The sequence below is a fragment of the Saccostrea echinata genome, unplaced genomic scaffold (genome assembly GCF_033153115.1).
Source record: "Saccostrea echinata isolate AGI-Se365-2 ecotype Australia unplaced genomic scaffold, CSIRO_AGI_Sech_v1 ptg000025l, whole genome shotgun sequence".
In the NCBI taxonomy this organism is placed as follows: domain Eukaryota; kingdom Metazoa; phylum Mollusca; class Bivalvia; order Ostreida; family Ostreidae; genus Saccostrea; species Saccostrea echinata.
In genome coordinates, this window is record NW_026889774.1 from 28563123 (window position 1) to 28585799 (window position 22677).

Sequence of the window (22677 nt, forward strand, 5' to 3'; positions counted from 1 at the left end):
CGCTTTCAAGAAGGAAAATGATACCTTCATCTCCAAAGCGTCTCCACAAAGTTGTTTTGTTTTGGTAGAGTCTATTTCCCGCCACGTGAAATGCCTCCTAGACGATCTTCCAGACAAGTCAGTAAAGAATCTGAAGACGAAGATGGACAGAGCATACAGCAGCACAAAAAGAAAGAAAACAGCCAGTGGATTTGTTTCATCAATAGTGAGAATCGTTATAAGTCTACTAAACGCTTATACAGTTAAACGCTTGAAAACCAACATGCACAATCTCTAGGATTAAGCTCTAAGCTTGGAATAGCTAGCTATGTAGCTTAAGTAGGCTTTTCAAAATAGCCTGATTGAGCTATTGTTTAGAAGAAAGAAGAAAACTATCGCCAATGATCACATCATAAACTGCAACATTTCGTAAAAATAAAAAAAGCAGAATGTTAACATGATTTAAGAGATAGCTTTGATAAAGTAGCTAAATGAAGCTAGATCTGTTTTGAAAAAGATAAATCAAGATGTGTAGGTAATTCAAGCTATATGAGAAATCAGGAGTTTGTGTGGGACACATAAAACTTGATAAATTATTGACACATTACTTGCATATTATCGTATGATTATTATTTGAAATTATTGACACATCAGTTGTATGAATGACAGGCACTTGTTCCTGTTAAAGTAGCTACACTAAATAATATTTGAAGCTTGGTATTTAATGGATTTCTCAAACAAGTATGCTTTCAAACAAGTGCTTGTTAAACTCAAGTGCTTGCTTACATTGGTGATTGCACTCTTTTTCTCAGTATGTTATGATGCATATATTTATATAAATACAACCATATCAATATTGCATCAATTTTAGATATATACTAGGATTAAATATCAAGTTGAAAGGCTAATAAATTGCTGATGTAGGGACTATTAAATGAGACATTCCATTTTTACTAGCTGCAGATTTGTAGCTCACCGCTTAGTTAGAATAATCTAACTGTGTCTCGGGACAGGCCCTCACCACAGTTGGAATGCCTCCAATATACCTGCAATGTAGCAGAAAATTGCAGAATTGCTCCGAAACTATTTTGGAGAAAATAAATGAAATTGCATTGAAAATACCATCAAATTAATCATATCAAACCTTTTTGAGATTGTGGATACCTTTCACCAAATAATTTAATCCATAAAATGGAAGAATTCAACACTTTTCCTCAATGCTTTTACTCCCTTCAAATTTACGTGCCATATTGACATTCAGAACTCTCTGGACTTATCATAGTGAATGCACTGTTTAGAGTTATCACCCATGTCTACTTTGCTTCATTGCCAATACACCGAACACATTCTATCGTTGAACCGGGTGCGTAGGACATATCATTTTAACTATAGAACATTCTATCTACTCACTGCTTAAGAGAGAAAATAAATGTGTTGGAAGTCCAATGAGAGAGCTTCAGGTCTATGCATTTAAAAAAAGTGAACCAAAGAGTATACATATTTAAGAGTTATATGCTGTTATCTCAATATGTTACTATTCATATGCCCTAACACATCTGTTTACTTACATTGATACAAACTTAGGTTCATTTAATATATTCCAAATCTGGGTGGCATGACAGTTTGACCCTATGTGCTTCCTGTGAGTTTTATATTGTCATGCTTTGCCAAATATTATTTTCCCATTCTGACATCATAAAGCTTGGTACCCGTAGTTCATATTTACACAATTTATAAACTTAAGTATTTGAAAATTTTGGGTTGTATGGACAGACCTTTTGCGGTACACTTTATATATTCATTGCTGTATTAGTTCACAAATTTATATACTGGCACCTAAAATTATTTCTCCTAATATTTACTTGATGCATATATTAGATTTGGCTAATTAATGTTTTTGAATTGAAAAAAAAGTTTACTTGATCTAATATTCACATTCAATTATGAATACATGAATCAAGTTGTAATGAATTCCCATCTTATGTGGCAGTATAAACAGGTGAGGGGGATTCAAGATTTTTTCCAAATGAAGGGCCTCACTCTCTTGAGTCTAATCCAAGGGGAGATAATTAAGAATTAGTGAAAATTTAATAGCATCTTTTAAAAATCTTCTTCTCAAGAACCACTGGGCCAAAAAAATATGAAACTTATGTGGAAGCATGTGTAGATTCAAATTTGTCTAAATCATGACCCCTGAGAGTAGGATGGGGCCAAAATTTACATATAAATATATAGGAAAAAAATCATCAAAATCTTCTTTTAAGAACAGAAACAATTAGTCATAATGATAAGGAAGCATTCTCAAGTAAAGTAGCTAAATATCTGTTGAAAATCTTCTCATGAACAACAAAGGCATGATTAGTAATACTGATAAGGAAGCATCCCTATATAGTATAGATTCATATGACCCCCCCCCCCCCCCCCCAGCATAGCCATGTTTAGATATTAGGTAATGATATAGAAGTATTCTCAGGTGTATATAAAAATTTGTTCAGATCGTGACCTCCTGGGGGTAGGGTGGGGCCAGAATAGGTGATCAAAGTTTTACATAGGAAGAATAGTAAGGCCATACTGACTCAGGTGAGCGATGTAGCCATGGGCCTCTTGTTAATTTTTAAGGGGAACAAGATTTCCCCATTGCTTATCTGCACCTGTTTTCCTAACTGCTTGCAGCTATTGAGCTGATTTTCGGTATGTAATCTTTAAACTACCTTGATGAGTTATAAAACAAGTTTGCATATTCTTCCACTTCAATGATTTTTGACAGAATCACAACCTTTTTTATTTTTAAAAGGAACCAGATTACACTGCCGGTAGGAAACTAGTATTGCTTATGCAATACTCTCAGAACAATACTCTTGGAAAGCTTGTTTAAATTAATTTAAAAGATATGGCCAAATATGTCAAAACCCTTTTTTGAGCTCATGTAGATTTGAGACCTCAAAATCAAGAAACTTTATCAGTTGGTGTGTCTGTAGAGAAATTTGAGTTGAAGCATCCAACCAGGTCATTAAAAGTTAAAAGATGACCTAAGTATTTAAAAATTCTTAGTTTTAAGGGAGGTAATCTCTATTTTAACCCCCCCCCCCCCCAAAAAAAAAAATTATCACAAAGTGGATACACAGTTTAGAATTTTAGATATACACCTTTATAACAATTTAAAAAACACACCTTGTTTTTGATAATAAAGACATAAAATATGCAATTATATTACACTATAAAAATGCAGACTTAACAGTGCATCACACTGCAGAAAGAGCTGGACATGCAAGCAGCATTTTGAGAAGTCTGTCCAGTTAAAGAATACCAGTAATTAATGAGGAAAGCTGTCTTAATAATTTCAGTTTGAGCAGCTCTGATCAATTGGTTGCAATATGAAGTTTTACAATTTATAATTATAAAACTATATAATGATTAGTATTTTTTACATTTTATTAGGCTGTGGCTTAGTTCATTATTCATTAATTTAAAAAAAAATTGGTTTCATGGTAATCAAGGTTGTCTAGGCAGACTTACTAATAGCTGCACAGGTTGATACAAGTTTAAGGCAGATTAAATAATTGACATTTTTCTGCAAGTTGTTAAGAAGGAGATTAATTCTGATTAGGGTTTGTGACTGTAAAAATATTTTGAACTTATCGAAATTGTTGTTCTAAATTGCCATTAAAATGGATTAGAAAGATTATAATGCTAAAACCAATTTACAGCATGTAGACTAATACATGTGTTACTTTAAATAAACAGACAGTCTGGAAGTCTGGATACAAGCCACTGAAATTCCTTTATGTTCAAATGTGACTTAAATGTGCATGTGCACTTACAGTGTGCATGTGACTGTGCATGTGCACTTGGTAACATTTACTTGCAGGTTACCAGAGAGTTAAAAGTTCAACAAAGTTATTAGATTTAAGAAATCCTTTTGGACATAAACTGTATATAGTTATTTCAGCAGGATTGATATTTTGATGCAATGCACTGATGTTTGGCCGTCACCAAAACATGATTTTCCATTTATATAAGAATTAGACACAATAGATAAAAATATTGAAGGAGCTTATTCATGGTTGTGCTTTGTAGATTTGGGTGTTTGTGATAGATTTTCAAAATGCTGTTAGTAAATATTAAAATATCTTGACTTTTAGGGGAACTTTAATATAAGGACCTTTATACAGAAGTTGGAGGGGTATTTCTCACAACTCTCGATATACATTAGACCCTCAATAAAATTATATTTATACCCCAGTAAATGTCGTAATTCATTGAAATCATGGATCCATTGCTTGTATACTGTTATAATTAAAGTAATATTCTGTTCATTGAATATTATTTCATTGTAAATGTAGCCAATAAAACTAGTAAAATGTTTACTGCCAACCTTGATTGGGATGTTGCATTTGACCAATACCGGGTATTTATTGGAGGAATGAACAGAGTAAAGTTATAAAAGCAAATCTCTTCATTTTTACTCATTTAAAATACAGGAATGCATTTTAGCTTAGGTGTTTAATACAACATGGCCCTAACTTTCATCTTATTATTGAACATTGATTCAGTATGAGATTTTGCCTCACTTTTATGTTGCTAATATTAACCAAGGGGAGATCTATAATCTTTGATTAAGTATGTCTTTGTTGTGGAGTTAAAGGTTTGTCCTTAGAAGTGCTCTTGAGTTTAAAAATAAATCCATTGCATTACTTTAAATCACATGTCCAAATTAAAATATGATACAAATTCTACAGCTGAAGTGACGAGGATCGCTGGCACCAGGCCAGTAAAATTGCAGTTAGGATATATAATTAATATTGTAATTAATTGATTCATGTAGATCTATTATAGCTCACCTGAACTAATGCCTCATCCATGTCCTCATCTTCACTAGCCAAGGGTTTCCGATCCGAAATCTACTCTACAACCCTTGTGGAGTAGATTTCGGATCAGAAACCCTTGGCTAGCGAAGATGCTGTGTCCTCAGTTCAGATCAAAGTTTGTCAGCACTGTGACTTATACATGAGAGAATGGACATTTGTAATGGAGGTAGACAAGGGTGATGCCTGCAATTTAAAGAAAAAGAATAAAGGGTCGTTGTTTCATTGAAAGTGGGTTATAGTGTTCAAAGCTTAAACTTTGTCAATCACATCATTATAAACCTTGTAGTGAGCTCAAAACCCAAAGCAAAGCTTATACAAGTGTAATATTGTAAAATTATCAAAACCCAAGTTATGTATTTCTGTGAGAGACAAAATTCAAACTTTTTTTATGCTTCAGTGTAATAAAACCACACATACAGTTCAGTATTTTCAGGAAAAAGTCTATTGTATATCTTATTAAGCACATATTTTACATTCTGGAGGAATGTAAAAAGAAAAAAAAAATGGATGTTTTGTCAATGGCAGTAATTTATTCTTGTGATTTATTTTCAGGCATTCTGTAATGATATAAATGTGCGTTGCAGTAAAATCTGTGAAATCCATTAAATATAGATAAGATAAAATAAAATTTATTGAAACCAATTTGGGGCCCTTCAGAGCATACAAGTAAAGAATCACACATAAGAAAATTCAAAATTGATAAAAATATGAACTGATGAATGATCCAGCCTTTTATGATATTATTTTTCTCTATGCAGTAGAAAGATGGCTTAACTAAGGTGAGCATTGAGGCCAGTGGGTCTCTTTTAAAAAACACTATTTAAAGGATTATAGGTAATAAGCCATAATAAGATTCAGTGTTGTTTGTGTGTCATTTGAAAGTTTGCCATTAAAAACAGGATTTTCAAAAGTTCAATCCTTTCAGGAGGAAAAAATACATTAAATCCTCAGTTGCTTGTGGGCTTAATCATATTATTTTTAGAGCTCACAGAATATTGGTTAATCTGTAATAAAAATAAAGCAGAATTATATTGAGGTCAAAAATGACCTTCATGCAGATTCAAAGTTTTATTTAAAAAAAAATGCAAAAACATTGTAATGAGACACAAACAACAGGGGTGTGCACCAGGATTCAGGAAAATCTAAGTATGAAAGATTTGTTTGTATTATCTTTCTTTAATCCAGTTTTCAAATCAAATCATAAATTTTATGATTCTTGACAATGAAGTGAATAACAAGCCTTATGAGGTATTATTTAGAGTGGGGATGGTTATGTTTTCTTGCCCTACCTGGGATGACTGAAGCTGCCATTCTACAACTTCCTCCACATTTCACCTGCTCTTCCCTTCCATACCTTACTCCTTCTTTCTCCCTGCTCCCTCCACTCCTTTCTGTGACCCCTTTCTTCCCTCCCCTTTACCCCCCCCCCCCCCCCCCCCCCAACTGGCTTAAGACTGACTGTTTTTCTCCAGATTTTACATCATGATTTTAGGTGGAGTGTAAACAAGTTTGTGAGTCATCTCCTTTTTCTAGATCCTATAACAAACCAGTGCTGAACATCATTGTAGTAAGTACGGATAACAAAGATACCCAACAACAGAATCCATTTATGTAGATAAATACCCCCCCCCCCCCCCAAATTTGATATCTGTACAGTGTACAAGAAATAGGTGGGTGTCGTTTTGGAAACTACTCAGAATTACCACCAAAAGTGTTTATATCCTACACAGTGAGCAAGAATACAACCTACTAGTATATACCAGTATTGATTTGATTTGACCTCTGTCAAATCTTTTTATGTCACAGTCAGTTTAATTTTTGATATATACGTTACGTAATATTCTTATAAAACAAAACCAATGCTTTCGTATTTAAGAAGGAACTTTGTGTTTATTTAAACAGACGTGAAACCCTTGGCAAAGCTTGCATCATTTTGTGTTATGGGAATGCGTAAAGGTTTCATGAAGAATTTGACTACCGTCCAAAATTTGTTGAAATTCAGTTAAGTAAATACGATACATAGGATTGACCCGCACAAAAAGTCGATCAGTGTTTGATAACCTACATTATCAAATGTCATTGATATCTTGTTTTTAAAATCCCAAACAATTGAAAATCTATTGCAGTAAAAAATATGTCTTGGATCATTTCCAAACTGGCAGCGCGGCTTGGGGATTAAATAATTGGCAAAATAAAGTTGATATGCGAGATCGTTTTATGTTAGACATAAACAAGACATCGAGACGAAGGGACGAAATATTATAAATGTGGAAACTGTATATGAAATTTATCAATGAAGAATCCGTTCACATGATTTTACGAAGAAGACTCTACAGATATAATTAATTTATTTGGAAAGTTAAAAAAAAATTGAGGACGATATCAATTTCCGATATTAACCAGTTTTGAGCATTGAAGTATTCTTTGGATTGTACAACCTTAAGCCTACTGGTGACATTACTTATAAAATATAGGAACAAACTCAAAATTAAGCCTGGAAAAGACACGCTCTACAGAAGGCAAGATTTTCAAAATGATGTCCGTGGAGTCTTTAATTCCATGCGACGACAACAAGAAATCCATTTTTGAAGTAGACACTTTGTATCGGTGCAATTCACTAGACAAAAACACGACCTTCTCGCCAAAAATGAGATCAAAATCACCTTCCCGTCAGTCCATGGAAAGACGAGAAGACCAACCTCACGTGCATTTTGCCCAAGAACCAAGTCTGGAATTTCACATTCCAGAGGTTTCTGAAGATTCTGAAGAAAAAGATATTTCCGTACCAATTTTGTGTTCAACGCTGCATCCTAAACCCATTCTTAAAAAGACACCACCACGGAAAACTCACGCGTGCACGGTGATCGTGTACGGAGAATGAACAACGGAAAACTCGCGTGCACGGTGATCGTGTATACAGAGAATGAACGAGATGTTCGTCTGTGATTCAGACTGAACTACAGCTTAAATAACTGTTGCCATGGTGCTGAGAATATGCAAAGACACCAGGACTGGTTTCCCAGCAACAGCAAAGAACTAGGTCCTGGAGAACTGGGGAGTCAGATGCAATATTTACCGTTAGTCATTATCTGTCTTTTCTATTAATTTATTGTGAGAGAATTGTATGTATTTATTTATGCCTTGTCTACGCATTTATGTTGGATCTGTTCCTGTATATGTAACACTAGTAAAGTAATCAGTATTAATTATTTGTCATGGAATTGTAGATGTTAAGAATACGTGTATTTATTGTAATCAGTTGATTTTTGTACGAACGAATACGTTTTTATTTAAATACCAGTTTATTACGTTTAAAGGCACGTTCAATGCATTATTAATAAACTTTTGTAAAGAATCTTCTGGATGTGTTTGATATTTCTACAGATTTTTCCGTTTACCCGATCATGACAAGGAGCACACGGCGGGTATGGCCGGTCGACAGGGGATGCTTACTCCTCCATAGCACCTGATCCCGCCTCTGATGTTTTGGAGGTCCCTGTTTGCTCTGCAAAGTCCTTTTGTTTAAATGGACTATGAGCTTGAAAACTGTTCTTTATCTCCATATTTTATTGATGATGTCATAAGGTTAATCAGTAAAAGTTGTAATAATGCAAAGGATCGGGGACTTAAAAATGAAGTCAAGCTATTGTCTTCCTACGTACACGATAGTCCAAAGGGGGTGCTACAATAAGGCGGCAATAAATTCCGAATTCTGCCGTTGTGTCACATGTACAATGTAAATAGTGGAAGTTAATATCTTACCCGCAATCGAAACTTAGAGCTTTATTGTATTGCTATCATGATAAAAACAATCCAAAAGGACAAAATATCCAAGTGTTAAAAATGTTCTATAGATTCGGAGACCCCCCCTTTTTTTTTTACCCATTTGTCAATTAAATTCAAGGGATAGAGTATTCTCTGTTGCGATAATGAAAATAGATAATGCATTATCTTTTATCGATTGACATAAGAAAAGCAAATGTTCTTAGTAATAAATACATATATGAAAGTTAAAGTAAATAATGATATTAAGTAAAATATTAGGTAAAATCGTGCGATTTAGGACTGGAACTCCCCGTGGTTAAAGACAGTTCTATAATGTATCCAGTATGATACATGTAACTACAACTTCACACAAAACAGTGATGAGATTTGTATAGATAAAATCATGTCTAATGATGTAATTTTATATAGGGAAAAACAGTAGAGATATAATTATCTAAAATGATCAGATCGAGCGATTTTTTCAGACTGCTTAAAAAGAAACCTCATTGAAAAAAAAAATACTCTTTAGATAAAGATCATTCCAGAAAAGTTTAAGGAATTGTTGGAAAACCCCTATTCAAAATCAATAAAATTTAGAATGTACGCTCCATTGTCATTTGCAATTGAAAGTCAAGAATAGGTGGGGAACAAATTGGTCCTGAACTGTTCAGACAATTTTTCGTGTAGTTGCAAGTTATCAAATTATCTTGATTTTTATCTTTGGAAATACAACAGCTAGTGTTAAGGGAACATAACAGTAGAATTGTTGAAGCACCAACTTTAGGCGTCTTGTTTTGTTATCCATCTTCCTGTTCGGTTTTTCATCGAGTTTTTGGAGACTTCTAGTACCAAAGAACATTCTTAATTCAACTATACATACATCAGTTCTCTCTTCTTATAGTAAGTCTTCGTGACGATCATTTTTCTTCCAAAACCACAGAAAAAGCTCGTTGTTACATTTACCCCCATATACGTACATGTACATGGTGGCAATGCAAACCGTTTTAATTAAGAGAAACTTTTTAATAAAATAGTTTCATCTTTTTCTCTCTCTCCTGTATTTTTCATTAACTACTCATTATTGTCTTATCCATGTATGGGCTACTTTGATTTGAAGACGCTTTAGAAGAAACGAGGTATTTCGGCTATAGAAGAAATGTCAGTATGAAATAATGGTTTATATCAGATATTGCATAACATAACGTGTATGTAGGTCTTTCTTGTGAATTCATTCAGATAACTGATTAAAAGGGTATTGTCGAGACATTTTCTGCAAAGTGCATGCAAACATTCTACAACTGTAGAGATACGCTGATATTCTTTGTTTTGTTTCAGACAGAAATGTACGACGATTGTGCATAGGAAAATGTACAATGCTTCGTAATATGCCGGGAACTATTCCTCGTTTACAATGTTGCCTAAAAATAGATTTCTAGAAAATAACACCATAAGTATAACGAATATTTTACTGTACTAATGTTTTACTTAACCAGACGAATAGTCGTTACCAATAACAGAATTCTAAGCAATAGATGTTGCTATAAACTGTTAGAATGATAATTTATTTTGTCGCAGTCCTTATGCGATACATGTATGTACGTTACTTCTTTTGTTATAAAACTATGAGATAAAAATGTAGATTATATTTTATCACAATCCTCTGCAATGATATTACACAAGAATTTTGTTATAAACTGTTAGAATGCTATAAATTGTTTTATCGTAATGATGTTAAACAAGAATGTTTTTATACTAACCTTAACAGATAAGTCAAGAAAGTAGTGTCTTTTATTAATTTTCAATCTAAAGTTGAAAATGATTACGTCATAATTTCTCACGTAATCATTTTCAACTTTAGATAGAAAATTAATGAAAGACAGTAGTTTATCACATACACGTTAGTTTTATGAGAAGAACATTTCAATATACTGTAGTAGTTTGAAGTTTTTTTCTTTCACACTTTCACGGTGAAACGAAATAGATATATAGTATACACCTATTTACTGGACAATAGCAAGTTTATTGTCCCTCGAGACAGCAACTGCTTCCCGAGATGCAGTAGGTGTTTAGACTTTACTTGTGTCAAGTCACGATCCGGATGAAACCAGACGAGTGCTAGGGAAATGAATTGCTGCCGGTGAATAGTACGATGACTGTTTTACCGTGCATGGGCAAATAGCACAAAAACTATTAGAAGGAAGGGGCTGTTTAGAAAAAAAAATGGCAGGTTTATTCGTCATATTTTTAGAGAAAAGAAATCGTAGAGGTATAATAAAAGGAGCTGTCACTTCCTCTTCCATTTTAGGTGTTGCTTTTTATTACTTTATTTATTTATTTATTTATTTTTTTTTTTTTAGGTTTTTGTAAGTTAAATTTTCAAATAGGATCGAAAAGTTGATTAAGAATGTTTTGCATAGTGCAAATAGCTCCCTCCCTCCCTCAATAATTTTGCCAACATACATGTATGATACTATACAACAGTGAACAATGCTTAATCTATGGTTTTGCCCCCTCAGTAATAACATCTAATGATTTTTTTTTTGCTTGTCAAGAGGTATTTTAGTACAGTTGCACCCCCTTCGAAATATTTGGTTGTGTCCTCCAAACTGAAATTGTCTAGTTGTGCCCCTCCCCCTCCCAAATCTGAAATCGCTTCCTAGGGACTACAGTGAAGAAATTCGCAAATACAAATGATAATTATATGTGTAGAATTATGTTTACAGAGTTTTTGGCATTTTTGAAATATCTTTCAACATATCTTTATATTTCTTATGTTTAAATGATTTAAAATCTTTCTTTCTTTTTCGTTCTTTGGTACATGTATGTAATACAACGGTTATACTTTTTTTCAAAAACGAAAAAAAAAAAAACAGATTTACCGATATACTGGTAATTAATATTGCAAAGTAAACAAAGGGTCTTTTTGTTCGCGTTTAAAGGAACATCTGTCCTTTGCCACCGTCTACGGTAACTGGCCGCCTTCAGTCTTTTGAATTGGCGAGAGGGTATTGAGATATGAACGTTGGAGATATGACTTGTTGACTAAGGGAACCTGCAAGGGTCGGTCATTTGATAAGGGGAAACGAAAAGAATGGAGGAGTTGCCATGCCCTTGGAGAGCTTCCAGCGCGCTTGTTGTGACATTTCGTAAACACATTCCCCAGAAAGCATTATGCGAAGGCGATGAGCGGACGCGACATTTAGTTTTCAGTTTTTGGAATACAAGTTCATCAGCGTTTATTAAAGTGAATGTTTCCAAAAATTAAATAGAAACCAGAGATTTTGATCGATTGGTTTTGCTTAAAATCAAGAGTTTAAAGAGTGCCTGGTGTTTTTCACAAACGGTAAACTTTGTAAGAATGTTAGATTAAAAATCATTTTGGTTCTCAGTCATGACAAAAAATATGGAAGTGGCTCCATTGAGCGCCTGTGAACACAGCAAAACCTCGATGTTTTGTATAGGACCGTGTGAGGCGTGTAAAACACAACTTGCAACGAAAGGTGAGCAGAAAAATTCGGATGACAAAATTAGTGTAACCAATACGAAGAACGAATCGAAACAATCGAGACAATGTCAAATAGTTCCTCAGCTCAGCTACAACCCAGAGCACCACGTGCATTGGTCGGACGAAGATGAAAGTGGGAATACTAGTCAAGAACTGGAAACGATAATTAAACCTGTTGAAAATCTGGATTTGAATCCTCTAACACAAAATACAGAAGATGCCAACGTGAAGTCAATTTTAAAGCATAAACCTACTTGTGTGGTTGTTGTTCACGTAGATACGGAGGGATAAATATAATTTCAACCTGGAAATGGACCACTCAAGAAATTTTATTTAACTTTTAATATTATTTAAAAAAAATACATACACAGGATGCAGCGTGTATACGTAGACGTACTTTATTTCTGCGTGGGATTAATTTACGCTGTGTATGCGGTCACAAATTTTACATTGACAATCCAAGAAAGCAGCGTGATTTCCTACACAAGGGTTGAACAGAAATTGTGATTCTGCGGAATTTAGACCTCGGGGAAAAAAGTGCGTTTACAGTATTTTCCCAAAGTGACATGGCTGGTATTTTGCATGGTTTTTTTGACAACTAGATGGAAGATAAAGTTATGAGTGATGTTTACTAAAAAGTAAATTAATTTCTTAAAACTTTTTTTATTAATATCGATACAAATATCGGGACAGGCATCACAGGACAAAGATTCCATGAATATTAATTACCGAATAAACTGCAAATGACCACGCGGGAAAACCGACAACAAATAGATGATAATTTTTGTACGAGTTAATCAAGTTCTTGTTGCATCATGATCTATTAGGCGCCCATTTGATGAGGTTTCAAGTTTTATTTCGTTAAAATTACTATTGCTGGCAAAGATTAAAATGCATTTATGTGTTCAAGTATTTTTTTCCGTAGAAGTATATGCAAAACTAACTGTATCATTTTTACCATCTTAAATATGACTGATTATTATGTCTATGTAGTATAAATTGATAACATATTATGACTGATTGATATATCTCTGTATAATTAAGTATAGGATATATATGCAAATAAAACTTTTGTTTTTTTAAATATTGACGTATAAAATGTTTATTAAGCTCTGGTGAGTTCTGAAAATGTTTGAAAAAGACTGGATGTTACGGAAGAAGGGCTTCAAAATGTAGTTGCTTTATTCATATTGAATATGTTTTAAACGGTACAGATTGCTTTAATTGTGAGAATTGCATGTTATTGATGATTGAAAATTCTGTCAAATTTCATTTCTACAAGAGAGTTCTGTTGTTCTAGTGAGTGCAGTTGCCCACGTGATTTGTTTGTATGAGAGTGTTAGAATGGAAATTCTTTTAATGGATAATTTGTAAACACATTTTTCATACTAATCTGTAATTATGAACTTTTTTATGAACTTTACGTTAAAAATATGGGAATGTTTGAATATAAATTCTTGTAATCGATTTGTAAACACATTTACCAGTATTTATACCAGTCTGTACTGTGAACTATGTTATAAACTTGTCAGGTCTCCAAGGCTTGTAAAGCCATTTTTCTGTGTTTGTTTGTTCTTGTTTGTATGTCATTTTGTTTTTAGAAATAATCAATAAAGTTCAGAACTTGCTTTTTTTTTCTGTGATTCCAGTATGATACTTGACTTTGTCAAATATATTAAACATGACCTGCAAACCAGGGTTGGCTGGTTGTTTTGTAATCACAATGTCTGTCTGTCTGTCCATCCCACTTTCTGTCTTGGCATAACTTTTCTATGGAGAAGCTGGTGGGAGCTTTATTCCATGATTGAGAGGTTCTAGTTAATGTTTGTTACCAGTCCATGAGCTTCAAACATAAGACATGTATGATTTAACATAGGACCTAAGGTAACTGACTGTTCCTTCACCAATTGCTCGGCATTAAAAGTGAAAGTCATGGGTCTTTGGATGAAAAATTGAAAACCAAGGTTCAGTGTCAGGATAGGCTACAACTGTAAGGACCCTACATAGATCAAAATTTGTTGCACTTTACCTTAAGCAAGTGACATCTTGACACGAGTGAAAAGTTTGTGAATAGGATGTTAAAGAACATACAATTAAAACTTGTCGCTTTGTTTATAGTGTAATGTTTCACAACCCTGAGCCTAGACCCTTTAAAGAAGACCAAGGACAAAGGTCACTGAAATCAAAATTTTAAACTTGTGGTCCTTAATTCAATAATGAAGATATTGTAGAAGCTCATAGTCATACTTGATAATTGTTGCTTTTGACCCAATGAATATTGGCTGCATTCAAGATCATATAGATATTTAGCCTAGCAGCTAAGCTAACTGTTAGGTCTTTAGACTGCATTATACGAAATAAAGCTTGTTATCCTTTCTTAGCATAGTGGCTTGGCTAGCATGTCTTTCAAGAGTATACACCCAGACCTAGGTAGCCGCCATGATCTTGAACAAGCCCAGGACATTAAGGTTGTTCTACCAGGAGACTAGGTCATGGGGATCAGTGGTGGAATTATTTTTTATGCTCGTCCATAAATATGACTGGGGCTTGCCTTTTTTAGTGTTTGTCATGTCCATCCATCTATCTGTCAGTCCATCATTAATTCAAATAATGCAGTTAATAAACCTAGCAGCTTAGCTGCTAGGCTAGATATTTACGAACTTGAATGCATCCAATATAAATTCATTGGGTCAAAAGCAACACATAAATTGCCAAATATTTGTGAGAACTTATCAACTGTGTCCATTTTTTTTACCTTGACCTTCCATATGACCTTTGACCTTAATACTTGTATTTAAAACTCAGTTTCAAAGGATCTATGAAATATTTTCAGCTAATTTTATACCCTAATACACATTGGTGAGAGCAATTTAACTGTGTCATAATTTTCTGCCCATAACTTTCCCTACGACCTTGACCTTGCAATTCATCATTTAACAAAGAGGCAAGGTATACATTTCTTTTCATGGCATTACAAATGAACCCAGGGCAGGGCATAATTTATGGACATATTTCTAGTTAATGTAAAGATTGCTGAAGCTCAGATTCAACACAAATTTTGCTTTATGACCAGAAAGTATGTTTTATCCTAACTAATAGCATTTGATCAACACTAAGGCCCTGTGATGTTAAAAGGTAAATTGAAAAAAATTAAAGTAGGCTTAAACAATATCCCCTATTCTGTTGATACTATCCCCAGAATGGGGTATTAGGACAGCTAGTTAGGAAAGATCAAAGGGATTTGGGTGTTAAAATCTGTTTTAGCAAAAATTATGAAAATTTATGTCCATGTCATTCTGAAACAGCTCAAGCCAAAATTCATGATTGATCTAAACCTGTAAGTTAATGCTTTGTCAAAGATTATTTATTATTATTAAAGTTTGTTTTAGAAAGAATTGGGTACAGTTTGATTTTAAGGTTTGATTTAGAAGTTATCATTCCAGTATTATCGAAGATTAATATGAAAAAGAATACAGAGAATATTTTGATTCAATTTGTCATGAGTAAATTGAATATATATGGGCAGAAAAGTTCTTTCCCATTCAGATTTTCAGTATACAGGTTTGAACAAAATCCTAGGTTAAAAGTTCAGTCAAAATTCTTTAAAGTTTTGACTGGATTGACATTGAAGACTATCAACATAGGCAAGACATATAGAAGGACATCAGATAATGTTGGTATCAAATTAAATAGACCAGCTATTTAAGGTAACATTGTATTGAAGCAGGCCTGAGTATTTAAAACTACAGTACAATCCTATTGTTGTTTGAGGCAGTGCACTGATGGATTTTCATTGTTGCACTGTAAAGAATAATAAATACAGACTGTGTTACACAGGATATGTTGGGCAATGGGTTTATTGTGGATGGTATGTGTATTGATAAACAAGAGCTTTAAATAGATCTTTTAAAGCAGTGGAAATTGTAAACAGTGTCAGATTTCCTTTATTGAAGGCCATTTGAATTTTAAATTTTTTTTATTCATTTTTGCAATTTCCTATCCTCATGTGAGTGTGAGTAAATGTCATTTCTAAAGATCAATGGGGTAAAATTAATTACTGTACTTTACAAAGTTTGTTTGAATCAGGAGTTTATTTACAGGTACAGGTATTTCTTAATTGAAAGCCATTATTTCCAGAGTGAAATGAGCACTTTTATCAACCCAAGCTTAATAGTTTAAGATAAAATTGTTTTGTTCCTCAAGAAATCCAAGGGAAATGCATATATATTATTGTTGAAACATTCATCTTCACTCAGAGTGGGTTGGGAATTGGGATTGAGAAGGTTGGATTAGGGAGAGATAGACATTTATATCACATTTTACACATTTTTAGGTCACCTGAGTCACTCAGGTGACCTATTGCTATCCGTTTTCGTCCGTCGGCGTGCGTCGTGCGTTAACATTTGAACGTTTTCAGCTTCTTCTCTGAAACCGCTCAACCAATTTCAACCAAATTTGGCATATAACATCTATGGGTGAAGGGGGACAAAATTTGTGAATTTCATGGTCCCTGCCCCCCTGGGGCCTGAGGGGTGGGGCAAAAACCACTAAAATTAATGCAATCTTTAAAAATCTTCTTCTTTACTCCTGGACATCAAGCAGTCAAACTGTTAGCATGATTGTAATAAGCATTGAGCCCTCTACCAAAATTGTGAAATTCATGGCCCCAGGGTCAGGGGTTCTGGGGCTAGGGCGGGGCTATATAGATCATATAGTGAAAGTGCATTATTTCTTTGAAAATCTTCTTCTCTACCCCTGGGTATTATTGAACAAAATTGAATACATATTTATGATAAGCAAGAGTGACTTTACCAAAATTATGAAATTCATGGCCCCAGGGTCAGGGGTTCTGGTGTTAGGGCGAGGCTATATAAATCATATAGTGAAAGTGCATTATTTCTTTGAAAATCTTCTTCTCTACTCCTGGGTATTATTGAAACAAATTGATACATAGTTATGATAAGCAAGGGTGACTTCACCAAAATTGTGAAATTCATGGCCCCAGGGTCAGGGGTTCTGGTGCTAGGGCGGGGCTATATAGGTCATATAGTGAAAGTGCATTATTTCTTTGAAAATCTTCTTCTCTACTCCTGGGTATCATTTAAACAAATTGAATACATAGTTATGATAAGCAAGAGTGACTCTACCAAAATTGTGAAATTCATAGCCCCAGGGGCAGGGGTTCTGGTGTTAGGGCGGGGCTATATAAATCATATAGTGAAAGTGCATTATTTCTTTGAAAATCTTCTTCTCTACTCCTGGGTATTATTGAAACAAATTGAATACATAGTTATGATAAGCAAGAGTGACTCTACCAAAATTGTGAAATTCATGGCCCCAGGGTCAAGAGTTCTGGTGCTAGGGCTGGGCTATATAAATCATATAGTGAAAATGCATTAATGCTTTAAAAATCTTCTCTACTCCTGGGTATTATTTAAACAAATTAAGTACATTGTTATGATAAGCAAGGATGCTTCTTCCAAAATTATGAAATTCATGGCCCCAGGTACAGGGGTTCTGGTGCTAGGGCGGGGCCATATATATCCTATAGTGAAGGTGAATTATTTCTTTAAAAATCTTCTTCTCTGCGCCTGGGTATTATTTAAACAAACTATTAGTACATTGTTATGATACGCAAGTATGCCCCTTCCAAAATTGTGAATTTCATGGCCCCAGGGTCAAGGGTTCTGGTGAAAAAGGGGGGGGGGGGCTCTATTGATTATATAGTGAAAAAGCAAAATTTCTCTGAAAATATTCTTTTCTGCTTCTGGTTAAAAAGCAAAGAAGCTAAGTGTATAGTTATGATGAGCATGATTACTTCTTCCAGAGTAGTGAATTGCATGACCCCTGGGTCAGATGTGCTGGTGTAAGGGTGGGGCTCTTGATAATGTAGTGAAAATGCATTAATTCTGTTAAATAATCCTGTCTGCTCCTTAGTGTTAATCAGATAAACAAAGTGATTACTTACATGTATGATGAATAAACTTCTGGTCCCAGGGTGAGAGACTCTGGTGTTTCTCGGTGGGGATGGGAGGTTGGGGGGGGGGGCTGGGGGGCTCTATTGATAATGTAGTGAATCTGTAGTAAAAACTGCATTATTTCTTTGAAAATCTTCTCTGCACCTGGGCATATCAGAGGCAAAAAGAGTAAAAGTTTTAATAAATATTTTTGAACATCTGGGCCATTTTGTCAAGTGTTCTGGTCCTGGCCAGGGCTCTATTAATTTGTATTCTACTGAGGGGAGTTATTCCCCTTTGCCATTTACTTTTGATAATTAGTCACTGTAAATAATGTACTTGAAAGGTTAATAGAATAAGAGAATTTTGCAAGATTTTTTATTGTATAATACAAAAAGTACTTTCATAGTTTTATGATCAGGTAGACTTGTAAGTAATAGATAAATAAAAATGAGACAAAAATAACTTGTCTTATTCAATGTTCATCAAAGACCAAGAGAGTCCAATGTAAGAGATTTCAACAAGGAATTAAAATAGTACAGAAGCATTGATAGTTTGTTAATATACTGTATGGTGATAGTGATAAATGGGGAACAGATTAGAACCTAATTTATGAACTGTTAATGAACACTAGACTAATTATTTTGTTGAACCTGATCACCCTATTTTTCTTGCTTTTGGGCAACAAAGCTTCACTTTTCAGTTCATTTTATACTCTATGGATTCTCTAAATTGTTGTATTATACTCAGGTGACCGTTAAGGCCCTTGGGCCTCTTGTTATATTGACTTTTATCTATTTCATACTTATCTATTAGACCGAATTACACTGTAAATTAATTAACAGTAATTTATTTATTTTTTATTTTAAAGATGATGCATTAGAAATTGATCCCAATAATGAAAACAAGACAACGTTCTGTAAACTCCGACATCCTAAAACAGGTTGGTATCTCATCCAAATACAGCTTCATTATATATGGCTATGTCTCAGGTACACTAAGTCTCTAAATCCAATGTTAGATTATTTAATAATTGCCATTCCATACAGACAGGAGTGCAATGTTTCTTTTTTGCAATGGTGATAAAGATGTGTTTGAGGTCTCTGTTTTCTCAGAAGACTGTCGATCCTGGTTAATCGACAACACTGTCCAACAAGGCAAGTCTGTTTTCTCACTGAAAAGCAAAAAATGAGTTCATGTAGTCTAAATTTAATTGTGCGTTATTGAAGGATATTTTAATGATAAGTTATAGAGATTAGGTGTTTTGAGTCAGTGTTTGTGTCTTTTCAGATGGAAGTCTACACATTACAACTCCTATAGATCCTCTGTTTCTTATTCTTCCTTACATCCTCAAAGTTAAAGAGGTAGGTACAGGCAAACTTCGTTCTCTCAAACTTGAATTTGGACCGACAGAAAACTTTGAGATATCCGAGGAATTGAGATGTTGAGGTTAAGACACAAAAAGACAGGTGTTTGGGCTACCACCTCACTGTGGCATATCCATGATGTTCAAGATATCAGAGTTCTAGATATGGAAGTTTAATTGTATTATACATAAATGATGCTGAAGTTTAACATTAATGACATGATTTTTTTCCCATCTATATGATATAAAAGTAAAACAAGCAGTATACTACAGTTATCAGATGCTGAACTCGTGGAGAATTGTTAGTCGAAAGATAAATCTTAAAAAAAAAAAAAAAAATACTGATGTTAGAGATACTGAAGTTCCACGGTAATTTGTAAATATATAGTAGCTATATAATTTAAAAATTTAATTATATTTTGTCAGCGTGGAATGTACATGACTCTGGATCAAATAGTTTGTGACCCTGATTTCCCAGAATGCAGCAGGCTTGTCAACACTTCAGGAACCTCAGAACTGCATAACATCACAGATATCAAAGGTTGGTGTCTGCAAAAAATGGTGTCATTAATTCAAATACATGTATGTCTGTAAGTTACCAAAATTTTAACAATTTTCCATTATTTGTTGTTTAATTAGAGCAAATATTGATATACTTCATGTGTGTGCAAGTATTTTGTAATTAAATTTATGAATTAATTTTATCAAATTTTGTTTTCAGGAAGTGATGATCTACAGGCCTACAGATACAATGAAGAGAAATTATTGTCATGGTTACAATCGAAAGTAAATAATCAAATAATTTGTTTAAAATTAAATTACTGTACCTGTAAAGAATGTTGTTTTCACCAGACACCCCCTTCCCCATCTTTTTTAACTATTTTATCGTCAGTGTATTCAATTTATAAGTTTTTTTTAAATTTTTGTAATTAGATTGAGCATCTGGCAGAGAAACTATCAGAGAGGGAGATATGTGTCTCAGGGGCACAAAGTTCTACATATGTCAGAACAAAGCGGGCAATGACAGCAACACACGGTAAAGATTAAACAAGCCTCAGTAATCTAATATCATCACCAAAAAATTATTCAGCAAGTTAAAACAAATTATCGCAAGTATAAATCATTGGAAAATAGTGACTATTAGTGATTTAACATGGATTTCACTGAAAAGTGTGATTGCCAAAATATTTTTGTAGTCAAAACTTGTAACTATTAAACATTTAAATGTGTGAAGAGAGATAACTCTTGTGCTCTTCAGTGGTTTAACGAGTTGGAACTGTATTTGATAGTCCAGATGAGGTTATGTGATGTAGTCTTCTGTTTGCAAAAATTTTGACATTCTCTGTATATAATTTCTTCTGCAACTCATAATTTACAATGACTACCTAATTTTAGATGATTACATTAGACTCATAATTTACATTGACTGCCTATTTTTAGATGATTACATTAGATATGCCTATGGAATGGTCTGTGACTACATTCCTACAGATGTTAGTGCAAGGCTCAAAGAACATATGAAGTGAGTAGAAATCAACGCTTTAGGTGAAAATATTAATAAACTCTTTAATTCTGATAGACAGGGGATCGTATGATTTGGAAAACAATATGATTTACTTTAATATAAAGTCAAATGTAATTGCCTTATAAAAATAACTGAGCTATGACATTTGAAACATTGCATTTATTACAGAATTCCAGAGGTTGTTGAAAAAAAGGAAAATGAACCTCCATCAAAGGTAATAGGAACCATAAATCAAGATTTCATTTTGTGCGTTAGAGGACTGATGGGATTGTTTTACGGTACTGTATACAGGGAAATTTTCGCCCCCCGTTTTATTTTTGCCCCTTTTGTCCTTCTCATGGGCGAATTTAAAATGGGGCGAATTCAAAGAACACAGCATAATTTCTTAAACAGAACTGTAACTTGGCGAATTTAAAACGGGGCAAAATTTTCTGCAAGTGTGAAAGGGGCGAAAATAATACGGGGCAAAAATATCCCTGTATACAGTATTTTTTTGATAAATTAGCTTAAAAAAGATGCAGGTATAAACTTCTGATTACACTACAATTTCTCTCTGATTATAGAAAGCTAAGATGGATGACATCACCCCTACAGAAGACTACAGCCAAGGCAAGTCGGAGGTCAAGTCAGCTAAGGTAAGAAATTTCTACATGATTGGAAACTCTTTTATCTTAATTTTGTAACTGTCACTTGTACTATAGTTAACAATTCCAATGCAGAATAGAATAAGAGGCAAAGTGTACTTTAAAATATATTTTATATTTGTATAATCTAAAATATGTTTAAAATATATTTTAAAACAGCTAACGTTACTGCTTTCATTTTCCACATAAATTTCCTATTTGAAATGGTTTTAGCCCCCCCCCCCCCCTCCATGTTAGTTACTCCTTATAAAGAGGAAACAAGAGCCTGTATTTAATATTTTTGTTACTTTACTTATTTTACAGGCCAGTAAACTGACAGTTGGTCAGAAGAAACTGAGTAAAGTGGACAAGTCTGGAATGAAATCATTGGCCAGCTTTTTCTCACCAAAAGCAAAGACATGATGCTATTGATAGAAAAATCACACCTTTCGTTTTGTCCTGGAATTTTAAAAGATTAAGTGTGGGAAGAAAAGCAATGGCATTTTTTGTGTTATTGACATATGCAATATGCATTAAAGAAATGGTTATTGCAGATTAAAACAATTTTCACTGAAGTTTTTAGGATTGTGGGAAAATGTTCTCCTCATACATATATATGTATACAAAATCGGAAGACTTGGTATGTACTTCAGAATGTATGTTAGTTAATTCATATTTGTTAATGTGTTCATATTTGAAAATAAAGTTTCTGAAGAAAATGGTCTTGAAGTGTGCATGAATGGAATATGATATGATCATGACAATGGGACAACAAATTCAAAAAAAGGAACTTCAACAAAGTGCTCAATATCAGAAAAGGGTAAAGAGTTTATGTTGAACTTTTGTCATTTCAAAGTCTTATGAAGATTTGAATTTCTAAATACTCTTATTCCCCTGAAATATCAATTGGGATGACTCTCTAAGAATGCAGATTATACAGACACCCATTAAAATACTTGTTTGAAAATAAGATCTTATTTTTGAGGAGGAATGAAGCTTATAAATTTAATTTTCACATGCATTACAAGAAGGATATGTCTATCCACTTTGTAAATTAGTAAATATGCCAGCTAATCCCCTTTGCAGATG

General features: G+C 33.8%; 1 protein-coding gene across 1 annotated transcript; it reads left to right on the plus strand.

Annotated features, from left to right (window-relative positions):
• The first annotated feature begins 57 nt into the window (after positions 1-57).
• LOC133192319 (ribonuclease H2 subunit B-like) lies at positions 58-22275 on the plus strand. Its single transcript, XM_061328341.1, has 11 exons — positions 58-205; positions 18946-19017; positions 19124-19231; positions 19365-19438; positions 19867-19981; positions 20162-20226; positions 20374-20476; positions 20881-20962; positions 21134-21179; positions 21529-21600; positions 21913-22275. Exons 1-11 carry the CDS (start codon positions 91-93, stop codon positions 22009-22011), a joined length of 951 nt encoding a protein of 316 aa, XP_061184325.1. The 5' UTR covers positions 58-90; the 3' UTR covers positions 22012-22275.
• The last annotated feature ends 402 nt before the right edge of the window (positions 22276-22677 follow it).